At 56.3% G+C, this 14382-nt stretch overlaps 3 protein-coding genes across 5 annotated transcripts in view; 2 read left to right on the top strand and 1 right to left on the bottom strand.

Moving 5' to 3' along the window:
* C17H16orf74 (chromosome 17 C16orf74 homolog) overlaps positions 1-6734 on the top strand; it is a 29859-nt gene extending 23125 nt beyond the window's left edge. For both annotated transcript variants that reach the window (XM_055553951.1, XM_055553950.1), the window contains 2 exons: positions 3827-3967; positions 6208-6734. In XM_055553951.1, the coding sequence (XP_055409926.1) occupies positions 3827-3967; positions 6208-6266 (200 nt within the window). In that variant the 3' untranslated portion in view covers positions 6267-6734. The remainder of the gene's footprint in view (positions 1-3826; positions 3968-6207) is intronic.
* Positions 1-14382, bottom strand: part of IRF8 (interferon regulatory factor 8) — a 558308-nt gene that overhangs the window by 166169 nt on the left and 377757 nt on the right. The window lies entirely within an intron of this gene.
* The window catches only part of GINS2 (GINS complex subunit 2), a 32785-nt gene continuing 31477 nt past the window's right edge, over positions 13075-14382 (top strand). Inside the window, exons 1-2 of the mRNA XM_055553946.1 lie at positions 13075-13293; positions 13515-13629. Of these exons, the coding sequence (XP_055409921.1) occupies positions 13204-13293; positions 13515-13629 (205 nt within the window). The 5' untranslated portion in view covers positions 13075-13203. The remainder of the gene's footprint in view (positions 13294-13514; positions 13630-14382) is intronic.

Here is a 14382-nt window from a genome sequence, read left to right as displayed (position 1 = left end):
CTGATGATCCCTAAATGCCAACTGCTGCAGAGATAACAGGAGGGCTTCCTGCAAGTGGCTTTTTTGTATCTGTTTTACATTCTGGGCTTCTGCATAAGATGGCAGGAAGAAACAGCTCTAAGGTTTTAAAAAGAGTTGGCAGCGGCCTTGGTGGGTGCTCCTGAGGGGCTCGTCGTCTGATGGAGGAGACGTGACCCCTTTCTACAAAACTAACCAGCCTGGTAGATTTAGCGGGGGGCCACAGGGACTCTCCAGGAAGGAAACAGGATTGGGATTTCAGGAACAGGCAAGCTGTGCTGACTGCTGTATGAGTTATCTACTGCTGCATAACCAATGGCCCCCTGAACCCAGTGGCTTAAGGATTTGTTATCTCACAGTTTCTGTGGGTCGGAGATTCGGGGACAGTTTAGCTGGGAGGCTGTGTCACAGAGGGTCTCAGAGGTTATGGTCAAGCTGTAGGCTGAGCCTTGATCTCGTCCGAAGGCTTGCCTGGGCTGGAGGACCCATGCCCTAGGTGGCGTCCTCCCGTGCCATTTGCCCACCAGCTGGGCTCCCCCTCAGGCCGCTTGAGTGTCCTCACACGTGGCAGCTGGCTCCCCGAGAGCGAGAGCAGGCAAGAGCAGTGTCCTGCATGACCTTGCCATGGAAATCACACGCCATCCCTTCTGTCTTCATCTCTGCGTTGGAATCCACCCTAGGGTCCGTCCCTCACTGGAGAGGAGGGGAATCAGACTCCACCCGTCAGGGACATCGTTGAGGACCCCCACACTGACCCGGCAGGGGTGACTGAGGAGCACTGTCCCAGTGGGGGTCGGGGAAGCCCAGCCCGCTGCTCGGCTCCTGCTGTTGGCTGGGGGCTCGGATACCTGAGCTAACGCCCTCCAGTCTGGGGCTGTTTGGGGAGGAAAAACAAAGAGGCAGGGCATGGCGACAAAGATCTGAATACTGAGTTCAGCGGTGCCTGAAATTGTTTTTGATTTGAAATTGAAAGCACCCCTGTGTGCTCTGTCCCAGGCAGGATGCCAGGTTCTAAGGATGCATGGGCCAGCAAGTAGGGGCTGTCCTTCACACACTCACGGTAAAGGCAGATGGGACTGATCATTTCGAGATTGGCACCGGAAGACTGAAGGAGCGGGGTCAGATACCTGGGGCAGCTCCCCCATAGGAGAGTCTGTTATGCTGGGGTTTGAAGGGTCAGGAGGAGCTCACCACTCTCCCAAAGCAACAGAGAGCACTCCAGGCAGGAGCAGCCCGTGTGACAGCGCAAAGGGCTGGGGAGCCCAGGGTGTTTGGGGAACTGTGAGCAGTTCAAGGGGTGTGGGCAGGTGGCAGGGAAAGTGAAAGTCTCTCAGTCGTGTCCAGCTCTTTGTGACCCCATGGACTATACGGCTATGACCAACATAGGAAGCATATTAAAAAACAGAGACATTAGTTTACCAACAGCGGTCCATCTAGTCAAAGCTATGGTTTCTCCAGTAGTCATGTATGGATGTGAGAGTTGGACTATAAAGAAAGCACTGAAGAATTGATGCTTTTGAATTGTAGCTTTGGAGAAGACTCTTGGGAGTCCCTTGGACTTCAAGGAGATCCAACCAGTCTATCCTAAAGGAAATCAGTCCTGAATATTCACTGGAAGGACTGATGCTGAAGCTGAAACTCCAATACTTTGGCCACCTGATGCGAAGAACTGACTCATTGGAAAAGACCCTGATGCTGGAAAAGATTGAAGGCGGGAGAAGGGGACGACAGAGGATGAGATGGTTGGATGGCATCACCAACTCGATGGACATGAGTTTGAGTAAGCTCCGGGAGTTGGTGATGGACAGGGAAGCCTGGTGTGCTGCAGTCCATGGGGTCAGAAAGAATCGGACATGACTGAGCAACTGAAGTAAACTGGATTATACAGTCCATGGAATTCTCTAGGCCAGAATACTGGAGTGGGTAACCATTCCCTTCTCCAGGGGATCTTCCCAACCCAGGGATCGAACCCAGGTCTCCCACATTGTAGGTGGAATCTTTATGAGCTGAGCTACCAGGGAAGTCCAGGTGGCAGGCTTCAAAACAAGCTTGGGGCAGACTGTGGAGGCTGACTTTAATTTACGATCAATCTTTCCCAGAAGGTATTTCATGACTCATGGTTTTGTGAGATGTTAACAGGTGTTCCTCCAAAAACAGAATCCAGGGTTATTTAAGTTCAGGAACCCCAGGATGAAGCACAATGACAGCAGCTTCCTCAGTGCAGGACTTCTCAGAGCCTTTAATGCTCCAACAGGCATGGGATCTCCACAAGAAGGATAGAGTAGATGGGATTCCCAGACTCACTGGATCGCGGACCCTCCCTCCTGAGGGAGTCTGTGGAGGCAGTGTTCCAGGAAATGGAACTCTTTGGGAAATGCTGTTTGTAGCTAATTGCTGAGAGCTAGTGAGTGTTCGGGTATGATCAGGTTTGCAGTTTCTGGCTGCTGTTTGGAGGGTGGGCTGCTGTTTGGAGGGATCAGCCAGAAGGTGGAGAGGCTTGCTAGGAGCATGAGGAGGGGGAGGAAGACTGTCACAGATGTGAGGTAAATGGATCTATGGACTCTTTCTGTTGTTCAGTCGCTCAGTTGTGTCCAACTCTTTGCAACGCCATGGACTGCAGCACGCCAGGCTTCCCTGTCCTTCACTATCTCCCAGAGTTTGCTCAAACTCTTGTCTATTGAGTTGGTGATGCCATCCAACCATCTCATCCTCTGTCACCCTCTTATCCTTTGCCTTCAGTCTCTTCCAGCATCAGGGTCTTTTCCAATGAGTCAGCCCTACGCATCAGATGGCCAAAATATTGGAGCTTCAGCATCAGTCCTTCCAATGAATATTCAGGGTTGATTTCCTTTAGGATTGACTGGTTTGATCTTCTTGCAGTCCAAGGGACTCTCAAGAATCTTCTCCAGCACCACAAAAGCATCAATTCTTTTGCACTCAGCCTTCTTTATGGTCCAACTCTCACATCCATACAGGACTACTGGAGAAACCATAACTTTGACTAAGCGGACTTTGTTGGCAAAGTGATATGTCTGTGGTTGGTTAAATTGGCCGGAGGGTTGGAGGGTGAGGAGATGGGAGGTAAGGGGTACTGCTGCTGAGGCCCTGGTTACTGGCGCAGGGCTGATGGCCTTGACTCAAGACGGGAAGAGTGAGGTGGGGATTTGGCAAGAGCACTTTCATGTCAGCTGGACATGAAGTCTGGGCCGGATTACCTGAGTTTATGGGAGAAAGAAGACAAGGCTTGCAACAGTTTAGAAGAAAGAGATTCCTTGACAAATGTAACTTACCCAAAGGGACAAAAGGAAACAAAGTCTGAATAGCCCACCTCTTACTAAAGAACCCCAATTTGTAATCAAACATGTTTGCACAAAGACAATTCCAGGTCCAGACAGTTTCTCCAGTGAATTCAGTCCAACGCTTTAGGAAGAAACAGCACTGAAGTCACAGACTCTCAGAAGATAATTTGTGGGGGACGTAACTCCATGCGTGGCGCTGCCTCGGCCTCGTGCAGGCGTGGCTTCCAGCTAAGCCTGTGGCTTTCCTCCACTCGGGGTTGTGTTTTGAGTACCTACTGTGTGCCATAGCCCCCAGCATTAACATGAGTGACCAAAGCAGAGAAAACTCGTACCCTGGCCAAGTCGCGCCAGCTCAGATGGGTCCTGATGTGGGCATGCAGAGCGGTCCCCTGGGCCCTGCACCACGGGGACCCATGGCAACGGAGGAGGGTGGCGGGCAGCCCCCAGCGGCCACTGACATCTGTCTCTCTGTCGTGTGTGTGCGTGTGTGTCCCATGGCCTGCCCTCAGGCTTAAAGATGTGTGTAAGCAGCAGTGGCAGCCACGACGAGGCCCCTGTGCTGAGCGACAAGCACCTGGACGTCCCCAACATCATCATCACGCCGCCGACCCCCACGGGCGTGGCCCTGCCCAGGGACACCCGGAGGGCAGGTGAGGCCGCTGCTGTCAGGCTGGGGGGCTGGGGTGGGTGTCTGCTCCTGCGCTTTATTAAAAATTTACACGTGGATCTGCACACACTCCACCATGGGCCTGTGTCCCTGGCACCAGCCTCAGCAAGTTGTGGTGTATGGAATAATTAGCTCCATAGCCTCTTCCGGCAGCTGGGTGAGTCATGGACGGGGCTGCATGGGCCTGCCAAGGTGGTAGACAGAGGTGCCTTCCCCTGTAGCTGAGGACCTGGGGCTCTGTCTTGCGGTTCAGTGGACAGGACAGGCTTGGGAACTTCCCCCTCCCACCCAGGCTGGGGCTGATCTCTGGGCCTTCCAGACACAACTCACTGCAAGGAGCAGAGAGGGGATGGGGTGGTTCCCAGAGAGATGGTGAGAGGGAGGGGCCCAAACTACTGCCCCCCGTCCCGCAACCCCCAGTCCCTCTGTAAATACCACTGGAGCTGGCGGGGGGGCCGTTTATTCATGAACAGGTTTATTGAGTCAGGCCTGTTGCTTGGTGCAGAGGCTGCTGTTGTGAACGGTCATCATAAGTGATGATGGTGGTTGTTTTTCCTTGAGGCCTCATAGTAACTCTGCATTAGGTCCAGTTCTCATCATCCCCATTCTACAGGTGGGTAAACTGAGGTTCTGAGAGGTTGAAACACTTGTACAGCTGATACGTCAGAGTTGGGACTCAGACCCAGGCCGTGAGATCTGGAGCTTGTTCTCTGCACGCCCTGACTTGACGCCCTCTCGGGGGCTACCATCGTGGACTACAGCTAGCGCCTGGCTCGTCTGGGGGACACAGGCCCACAGAGGCTGAGGAGGGGCTCATGAAAGAGGTGGGGGGGGGACTCAGGTAGACTTCTCCAGAAGTTCTCAGTCTGGGTGTCAGCTTGCCCGCCAGGGGAAATGACCTGGAGAGCCCATGAGGCTGGGGCCAGCCCCCACACTGGTACTAGCACTGGGTCAGGCACAGTAATGACGGCCATGGGTCACAGTCCCGTGCCACCTTCCCAGGTGCCTGGCACTGGGCTAAATGCTTTTCACGAATCTTAAGTGAATTCTCACTCCAACCCTCTGAGCTGTGAATACCGCCCTTATCTCTAATTTATAGTTGGGAAAACTGAGGTCCAGAGAGGGACAGTGACTCCCCCAAGGGCACACAGCAAGGTGAGAGAAGAGCTGGGTTTCTGCCTCTGTGTCTAGTCAGAGAGCTTTCCGTGGGTAACCGAGGCCCAGGCCCTGCCGTGACACCCCGTTCCCTCTCGGAGCCTCAGTGGCCTCATCTGTAAGATGGGATTATAACCGCCTTCCCTGCTCCCAGGGCTGGTGTAAGCACAGGGGAGACTCACAGTTCCTCCTCAAGGTCTGTGGGGTGCAGGCCTGGATCCCTGAGTGCCCACGGGGTCCCAGTGCAGAGGGACTGCACAAGAGGCCCCCTCGCATCCTGTCTGGTGGCAGAGGTGAGGCCTGGTCTCTGCCTTTCCCCATTTAGAGAGGGAGCTGGAGGAGGAAGGGCAGAGCCCTTGGAGTCACAGAACCCCGCATGTGGGAACGAGGCCCCAGCTCCCCTGTGTCACAGAGAGTGGTCATGCCTCGGAGGCTGTGAGAGTTGGTGACGAGGAAGGTCAGGGGCCCGAGCCCACAGCCCGCACGGTGCCTGTGTGGCCGGTCTCCTCACCAGTGACACGTTTAGGGCAGGGGGACAGCCTGGCAGGCCTGGGCAGCACATCCAACGGGGCTGCGGGCTCCCGGCGCTGAAAGATCCCTGGGGCTTCCCCCACAGCGAGGGATGGGCGAGAACCCCACCCTGCCCTGACCACCCTGCTGACTAGGGGGGCACGTCCCCTCTCGGGGCCTCACTTTCCCACCTGGAACTGGAGGGTGGGTGTGTTGACCTCCTGCCAAGCCTCAGGCATGCAGGCATCTCCAGGCAGGCGGTCTGAAGCAGCTGAGCCATAGGGTGTATGTGGTGGGGGAGGTTCAATCCCAGGGGCCTCAGCCTGAGATCTGGGGCAGCTCGGGGCTTGGGGTGGCCAGAGGAGAGGGGGAGAGCCCGTGAGACCCATGTCACTGGGGTTCCCTCTCTAAATCGGCTGACACCACCGCCCTGCATGCGCAGAGCTTGGAGGGATACGATGAAGCAACGTGCCCTGAGGCGCCGGCCCTGGAGCTTCTGGGGAAAGGGACCTGGTGTGGGGGGCCCATCCGGATGTGGACTCCACCTCTGTCTCCTAGTCTGGCTGGACGAGTCTGGGTCGTGCACAGAGGATGGAGACCTTGACCCTGAGGCCTGAGGCGGCGATGCAAGTCAGGGGTGTGCCTGCCCCGGCTCCTGCTCTGGCCGTCCCCCTCTCCGCGTGTCCGGGGCCCTGGGACGCTCTGCTGAGGACGCTGGCTGGGAGGACGCAGCGGTTCCAGCGCTGGACCAGAGGCGTGGGGAGAGGAGTGAGCAGTCAGCCCCGCCCACTTCCAGAGCGACACTTCCCAGGCCCCGTGGGGTGGACCGGACCTCCGACGCCTCCGCGTTCTCGTCAACCCCGGGCATGGTGACGGGCGCCGTCCAGGAGAGGCTCCCTTCTGGCCAGATGGACTCCCAGCGCCCAGGGCCATGCAGACGGGCACCCTGGAGGTGCACACACACACAAGGACTTCTTGCACAGGACTGGCTCCTTTTTTACACGTTGTCGTAAAGGCATCGAAACTGTCCAGAAAGTGATTTATAAGTTCTTTTTTGCATTGTAAATAAAGATCCCGTGTAACGAGCTGCGGACTCTGCTCCTTGTGCGGGCAGAGGAGATGGAGCACATTCAGTACAGAGGTAAGTTTAAGAGAATCGCTTATCATGGAGGGGCTGGTCTGGCTGGTTATGGGCTTTCGGGTGGTCTTGGCCCCTCAATTGGCCCTCCTCATTCTGTGGCCAGTAGCGCCCAGAGTGCGTTCTCACTGCAGACGCTCAGAGCACAAGCCAGGCCCGCAGGAGCGTTCTCAGCTTCCACACGTGGAGCAAGCAGGCCACACAGACACACCCCATGTGGCTGAGCTGGGCAGTCACATGGCACAGGAAGGGACAGACACGTCTATAAAGGGAGGGAGTGATGGGCTGGGAATAACCGTCTGGTCTTCTGGTGTAGACGCTGTGGTTACCCCCATTTTACAGGTGGGGCACCTGAGAAACTTAGAGCCCAAGGTCGTCAGAGAGTGAGAACTTGAACCCAGACCCCACATTCTTACCATCCACACAAAGCTGCCACTCAGCAATATTTCTTGTTTGTCCCTTTCTCCCTGGATACTTGGCGCCCCTTATATCCCCCTGGAGGTGACGTGGACACTTTGCCCCAGTCCCTTCCCTCTGGGACCCAGGGGATGCTGGTCTCAGGGCCGGGTGCTCGTCCTGAGAGCTGGCTGTGTGTGCAGGCCAGGGGAGCCCACCCCCCATCTTCTGGGTACTGCTCAGAGGCCTCCAGCCCACTGAGTAACCTGCGGCGGCTAACGGACACTTCACCCCAGGCTTTCAGTGCCCATGGCAACGGCAAGAGGACTGTGAGCTGGAGAGCAGGTGGAGGCTGGCCAGAGGCTTTGCAGCCCTGGGGGGCCAGTTTGGCTTTCTTGCAGGGCCAGTTGAGTCCCCTTGGTCTCCTGCAGAAAGGTCTTGCAGTCTAAGGCACCCACACCAGTCCTGGGCTCTGGGCCTCTTGAATCTGAAGGGCTCATTCCTGTTAGAGCCAGCATGGAGCATGCACCCCAGCTGAGTGAGGGGGACCCTTCCTGGTGACACCTGCCCCCCAAGTCAAGAAACCCTGTGCAATGCTTACTGCTCCTGAGGCTCTGCCATCAAGCTAGCTCTGTCTCCTCATGAGGAAGGGGCGAGGTGGGGGGCGTGATGGCAGGGGGCAGGGCACCCCACTGCAGCCCCCCAGCATTCCTTCTTAGGAGCATGAGAAAGAATAGGGGGAGTGGATGCCAGCAAGGGTGTTGGCCAGACCCTGGGCTGTGCTGTGTGACCTTGGAAAGCTGTTCAACCCCTCTGAATCTTGTCTTCACCTGTGAAGTGAGGAGAGCAGGACCTCCCACGAGGTGAGCCCACATGCGTTAAGGAAAACGATCTCTGTACAACACCCACATAGTACCTGGCATGGAGCAGACAGTCAGTAAATGGGGGTCATGATCACACAGGGCACACACCTCCCTGGGCCTCCGTTTGCTCATCTGGGGAATGGGCACAACGCAGTGGGGACCTGAGGAGTCTGGAGGGGTGAGTGTGGGGCAGGCGGTGGGAGCGGGCCACCTGGGACCACATCCCTGGGCGTGACAGAGCCCTGTGTGTGTGTGCGCGCGAGGGCAGGGCTCCCCTCCAGCGCCCGAGGGCTTCCTCTGCTGCAGGAGCCGCTGGTCTTGGGGCTCTCCAGGCCGCCTGGCGGTACCCCTCACCCACTAGGGATGGGATACATGCCCCACCTCCCTTGTTCCTCCTCCTGGTGCTGGTGAGGGGACTCTGAGACCTGGTGCTTTGTGACGGTGCTGTCAGCAGGGAGCCGGTTCAAAGGCAGATGCCCTTTGTTAGGGGAGGTCTGGGCTGGGTCTACTGTTGTGTCTCTAACCAGCTCCCTGGGGGCAGTGCTGGTACTGTGAGGAGCCAGGCTTCCCTGGGAGCCCCAGGTTGATGGGGAGCGGGGTGGGGTGGGGGTGGTCTGAGCCCCAAGGGGCCAGCAGTAGAAACCTGCTCCTTAACCTGAACTAGCCCTGGAGATCTCCCGCCTTCCTGGAGCATCCCTGGAGGGCCTTGTGAATAAATCGCTTCCACCTGAAGCCTTCCTCGGGGCCTAGGGCCCAGCCTGCCGCGTCCACCCCCATGCTTCCTTTGTCAGATGGGCAACCTGGAGCGAGTTACTTTGCCTCTCTGAGCCTCAGCATCGGACTTCCCTGGCGGTCCAGTGGTTACGACTCCCCCTTCCAATGCAGGGGAGGTGGGTTCGACCCCTGGTTGGGGAACTAGGTCCCACATGCTGTGGGGCACAGCCAAAAGTTAAAAAAAAATAAATTATTAACTGATTGACTCTGAGCCTCAGCTTCCTCCATCTTCAAAAGAAGGTAGTAACCAGGTTGTTGGGAAGATGAAACAGATGACCATACGTACGGAACCTAGAGTGTTACCGATTATGCTGATGTTTGCAAAGCTGTGTTTGAGGAGATCCACCAGGCGAAGTCTGTGGCCGCAAACTTGTGAGGGGGTTGTTGGGTTTTCCGTGGACTTGACCCTTCATGAAAGGTCAGGCATGCTGTATCAGTCAGGGAGGGGGGTTACATCTTTGCGGTTGGTCTAGAATGACAATTTTTTTCTGAGCCCAAGACATGGCTCCCTGATTCTTATTTCTTGAGTCTGTTCTTCCTTAAATACATTCCCAGGGGAAATGGTTACTAATGCTTGCAGTTTATTTTCCATTTATTTTTAATGCTAAAGCCACACATACTAATTAAAACCAGCAACCAAAAAAAGCTTTGTAAGTGGCTTCCCGCAAAGTGTGTGTGGAGGGGTTGGTGTGTGGAGGGCAGAGGTCATGGTCAGTGTCGACTTAGGAGGAATGAACAGCTCTGGTCGCCCATGAAGCCCATTGCCCCTAACCCCGTGTGTCCCAGCAATGTTCCTAGGCTCCAAGAGGCGAGGTAGTGATCGCGTCCTCGACGTGGGATTCATGCTGTATGCCTCCGGGAGGGGAGGCTGGGAGGGGAGAAAAGTGTGAAAACAGATGGAAATGTAATTTTTTAATGACAGCAGCAGATGGCAAAAAGACACAAGAGTGTATTCGCACCGTGTCGAAGGCATTTGAGAGCTCCCACCCGGCTCAGCCGTGATGTGCGCCCTGCGGCTCACGGGCTGGCTCCCCTGCCAGACTCTGGTGGCCTGCAAGCAGCAGGGAGGGACTCGCAGGCCCAGCAGTGGCGATTAGGGGGATGCTGCTGGGCTGTGCGGAGCCACAGGCAGCTGGGAAAGACCTGTGGCCACTGGGTGGGGTCCGGAGGCTTCCCCGGGCCAGGCTTGCCGGGACCCTGCAGGCAGTCCACGGACTCTGGTTTCAGACCGTCTCTCCTTTTGGCCGCTGGCTGTTGCCCTAGGTGCCACCGCTAGCGCTGAGCTAGACATCCGGTCCCAGCCTTCAGGTGATTCTCCTGCTGCTGGACTGGGTCCCATCCCCACTCCGCCCCCCAGAGCTCTATTTCTGTAAACTGCTCATCCATTCGCGTCACTCCCTGACCTGCAACTCTCACCCGGCCTGCTCAGGATCTGGTCAGGTTCTGGGGAGCAGCTTACACAGCGGCCCTGGAGAACCGGAGCTGTCTGTCTTTCCTGCTTCATTCACTACCGCACTCAGCAGGGAGAAGGACACCTTGAGGGCTGTCGTGAGCAGAGCCAGCCCTGCCGCCAGGTGCGGGAACCACGGCTGTCTGCACAGCTGGGCCAGACGCATCTGAGAACTTCACCTACATCAGTCGTTCCCTCCCAGCCTCCCGAGGGCTCTAGGAGGTGAAGATGGGAAGAGGTACCAGTTGGAGCGGCTGGGCCCCTCCAGTGGAATTCGCCAGTGGCCAGAAACAGCAGGGGAGCCAGGCCTGCAGGGGTCATGCTATCACCCCTGCCTCGAGACCTTAGAGGGGCCCAGGTAGTGAAGCAGTCTTTGTCCTTGGAGGGTACCATCCCAAGGGCCCCTTTCAGTTGTGGTGAGGGAAGAGAGAGTTTCAGGAGGAGGTGTTTTTCTGCTCTGCATGTCCCTTCTGCTTCCATGACTGTAATTCTAGCCACCGCCCTAGCTGGGAGACGCCACCCGCAGCAAGTCGCTGCTTCCCCACCATTCCCCGGGGACCACGGGAGAGCGGTGGACATCTGGGTGGTTTCCACCTTTTGGCTGTTGTGAATCCTGGTGCTTTAACAAGGTCCCCCTAAGGACCTTGGCCAATACCTTGTCCAATACTTGTTTGTCCAATATTTGTGCAATACATGTCCAATACTTTGGCCACCAGATGCGACTCATTTGAAAAGACCCTGATGCTGGGACAGATTGAAGGCGGGAGGAGAAGGGGATGACAGAGGATGAAATGGTTGGATGGCATCACTGACTCAATGGACATGAGTTTGAGTAAGCTCTGGGAGTTGGTGATGGACAGGGAGGCCTGGCGTGCTGCAGTCCATGGGGTCGCAAAGAGTCGGACACAACTGAGTGACTGAACTGAATTGAACTGAAGGACCTTGGTGTCTACTCCAGTTTGAGGCTCCAAGACGCCACCGTTTTGTAGTGTGGAAGGCCACACCCCCTTTGTCTCGTTCTGCCTACAGCTCTGTGAGGTAAGCAGCGGCAAGTCCCCACGTTCCCAGAAAGGACGCCAGGATACCGGGCTCTGCTAGCACTCATGATCCCACCAAGGCCTCTCTGAACCTCGGCTCTCCCACCAGCTCTTTTCCTTTGTGCTTTTACAGTCTGCGGAAATCAGGGAGGGAAGCCTCTCCAACTTTGAAACGCAAATATTTGCCAGTCAAGGAAACATTGCCCCATCAATCAAAACCCAGACAAGTTGGCACACACTCTCTGCAGATGCCTGAGGGAGCTTCTATTTTAGGAGGGGCCAGGTGGCCTGCCACCCCCCTCTTCCCCAAATACCCTGGGGACTCCTTCCCTTCCTACCTCTCTTGCAGATGAAAATACAGAGGTTCAGAGTGGTCACTTGCTCTCGGTTAGACAGCATTCCGGAGGGATCTTTTATTTTCTTGGAAAGTATTTGTCTTCGTAAATGATACAATGAAGGAAATCTCCAGGCTTGTCATGATCATTTCCAACGCAGATAAACAACAAACCACTTTCCAGGCCATGTGAATGGGCAGAACTGGATGATGGCTTTATTTCATCTTCCCAACAACCTGGCATGGGGCAGTTTTCTGGATTGTTAGACAGGAAAGTGTGTGGTTTTGTGGGGTGAGGGAGCTTTCCCGAAGGGATCTAGAACCCTGAAATACTGTCACATATGCTTTTTCTTGGAGCCTAAAGCTAATGCTGTCAAATTCAGCATCACCTTCCCCCCCACCCCAGTCCTCCTCTAGCTGCTTCACCTCGGGCGGAAGCTCTGCTGGCTTATCATCACCCCACTGGAATCCCCCTGACCCTGGTTAGAGGTCAGTCCTCTATCCTCACCCAGACCACTGAATCAGAAGTCTGCAGGAGCGTGCATGTCAACATGGGGCATCTCTGGGAGAAGGGTGAGGGAGGGTAGGGAAGGAATGCTGCCAGAGGAGGGCCTGAGAACCACTGCTGCAATGGTTCACGTGAACCCACTCTATAGAGGGCACCCGGACGACCAACAGTTAATAGCCGGACTCCCTGATCCATATTTGCAAACTCGCCCCTTCACAGGTTTTCACCTGCGGAGCCTGTAAAAGTGCAGGTTGTGAACCTTTTCTCCAGCAGTTTCTGAATTGGAATATGTGGGTGCGATGAAGGAATCTGCATTTTTATAGACGTTACCCCGCGTACAGGGAGGCCAGAAGATTGTGAACTTAAAGGAAACAACGCCTTCCCTCACTCTGCTTGGGTGGGTGGGTGGGGGGGTCCCGCGTTTGTGTAGCCAGGTTACACCGTTACCAATTACATGCTTTAACTCCTGGCTCCGAAGGGGGCGACAGAGGATGAGATGATTGGGTGGCATCACCGACTCGATGGACATGAGTTTGAGCAAGCTGGGGGAGATGGTGATGGACAGGGAGGGCTGGCGCGCTGCAGTCCAAGGGGTTGCAAAGAGTCGGACACGACTGAGCGAATGAACAACTCCCGGCCCCGAAGCCCACCCAGCCCCAGTTTGACTCGCGGTGTGGGAGGGCAGGCGCCCGGGGCTCGTGAAGGGCCACCGAGGGCGGTCCTAGGTGCAGGTGAGCCCGCGGCTCCAGGTTAGCAGCGCACGGGAGGGACGAGACCGCGACACGGGGACGGGCGGGGCCTGCTGTTAAAGGGGCGGGACCCGCTTCGCAGTCACGTTCAAGATGGCCAATCCGAGGGCTCGTAACAGTCACTCTCCCCGCCTTCCACCGCCTCACGTAAAGCGCCGTCTTCCTATAGGCCGGCCAGGGCTCCTTCCGGTCAGGGGGCGGGCTCTGCGCGGTGGCGGGAAAGCGGCGGACACAGTGGTGTTTTCTCGGAAGCTGAGGGACCTGAGGCGGCGGCGGCGAGTCCTCTGTCGGCCGGTGGCGACGCCATGGATGCAGCGGAGGTGGAGTTTCTGGCCGAGAAGGAGCTGGTCACCATCATCCCGAACTTCAGCCTGGACAAGATCTACCTCATCGGGGTGAGAACCGCCGGGCCCCCGGCTCGCTCTGGTGGGCTCCCGCTCCCGGCGGGCTGGGTTGTCGGGGCCCAGGGCCCGCAGGTGTAGTCGGGCGGGGCTGGGGAACCGGTGCAGGCGGGTGGCGGGGCGCGGGGCCGGCCGAGACCGCGCAGAGCGTCAGCTCTCGGACTGCGGAGGTCCAAGCCCTGCACTTGTGAGTGACGGGGTGTGCGTGTTTGCAGGGCGACCTGGGGCCTTTCAACCCCGGCCTACCGGTGCAGGTACCTCTGTGGCTGGCAGTCAACCTGAAGCAGAGACAGAAGTGTCGGCTGCTCCCGCCCGAATGGATGGACGTGGGTGAGGACGCGGAGGGGGCCCCGCGAGTGGTTGGGAGACGGGGTGCCGTTTGGGGCGTGTATACCAACTGTAGTTAAGGTTTTCACTGTAATATTATTTCCACTCGCTTTATTAAATTTTTTTTTTAATTTTAATTTTATTTGTTTAGCTGCGCCAAGTCCTAGTTGCAGGCATGCAGGGTCTTTTAGTTGTGATTTGGGGGATCTAGTTCCTTGACCAGGGATTGAACCTGGGCCCCTTTCAATGTTGGGGGGGGAGTCTTAGGCACTGGACCACCAGGGAGGTCCCTGATTTTTATTTTATATTGGAGTATTAGTTGAATAACAACGTTGTGTTAGTTCCTGGTGTGCAGCAAAGTGATTCAGGTATATGTGCACCTCAGGCGGAAAATCCCGTGGACGGAGGAGCCTGGTGGGCTGCAGTCCGTGGGGTGGGGTCGCTAAGAGTCAGACACGACTGAGCGAATTCACTTTCACTTTTCACTTTCATGCATTGGAGAAGGAAAGGGCAACCCACTCCAGTGTTCTTGCCTGCAGAATCCCAGGGACGGGGGAGCCTGGTGGGCTGCCGTCTATGGGGTCGCACAGAGTCGGACACGACTGAAGTGACTTAGCAGCAGCAGCACATGTCCACTCTGTTTTGAAATTCTACATCTTGGTTATTAGAGAATATTGAGCAGAGTTCCATGTACTATACAGTAGGTGCTTGTTGGTTATCCATTTTAAGTCTAGCAGGACACATTCCTGTAGCACA

The sequence above is a fragment of the Bubalus kerabau genome, chromosome 17, assembly GCF_029407905.1.
Source record: "Bubalus kerabau isolate K-KA32 ecotype Philippines breed swamp buffalo chromosome 17, PCC_UOA_SB_1v2, whole genome shotgun sequence".
Taxonomy (NCBI): Eukaryota; Metazoa; Chordata; class Mammalia; order Artiodactyla; family Bovidae; genus Bubalus; species Bubalus kerabau.
The sequence above is the reverse complement of the archived record's forward strand: the minus strand, read 5'-3'. Positions and strand labels throughout refer to the sequence as shown.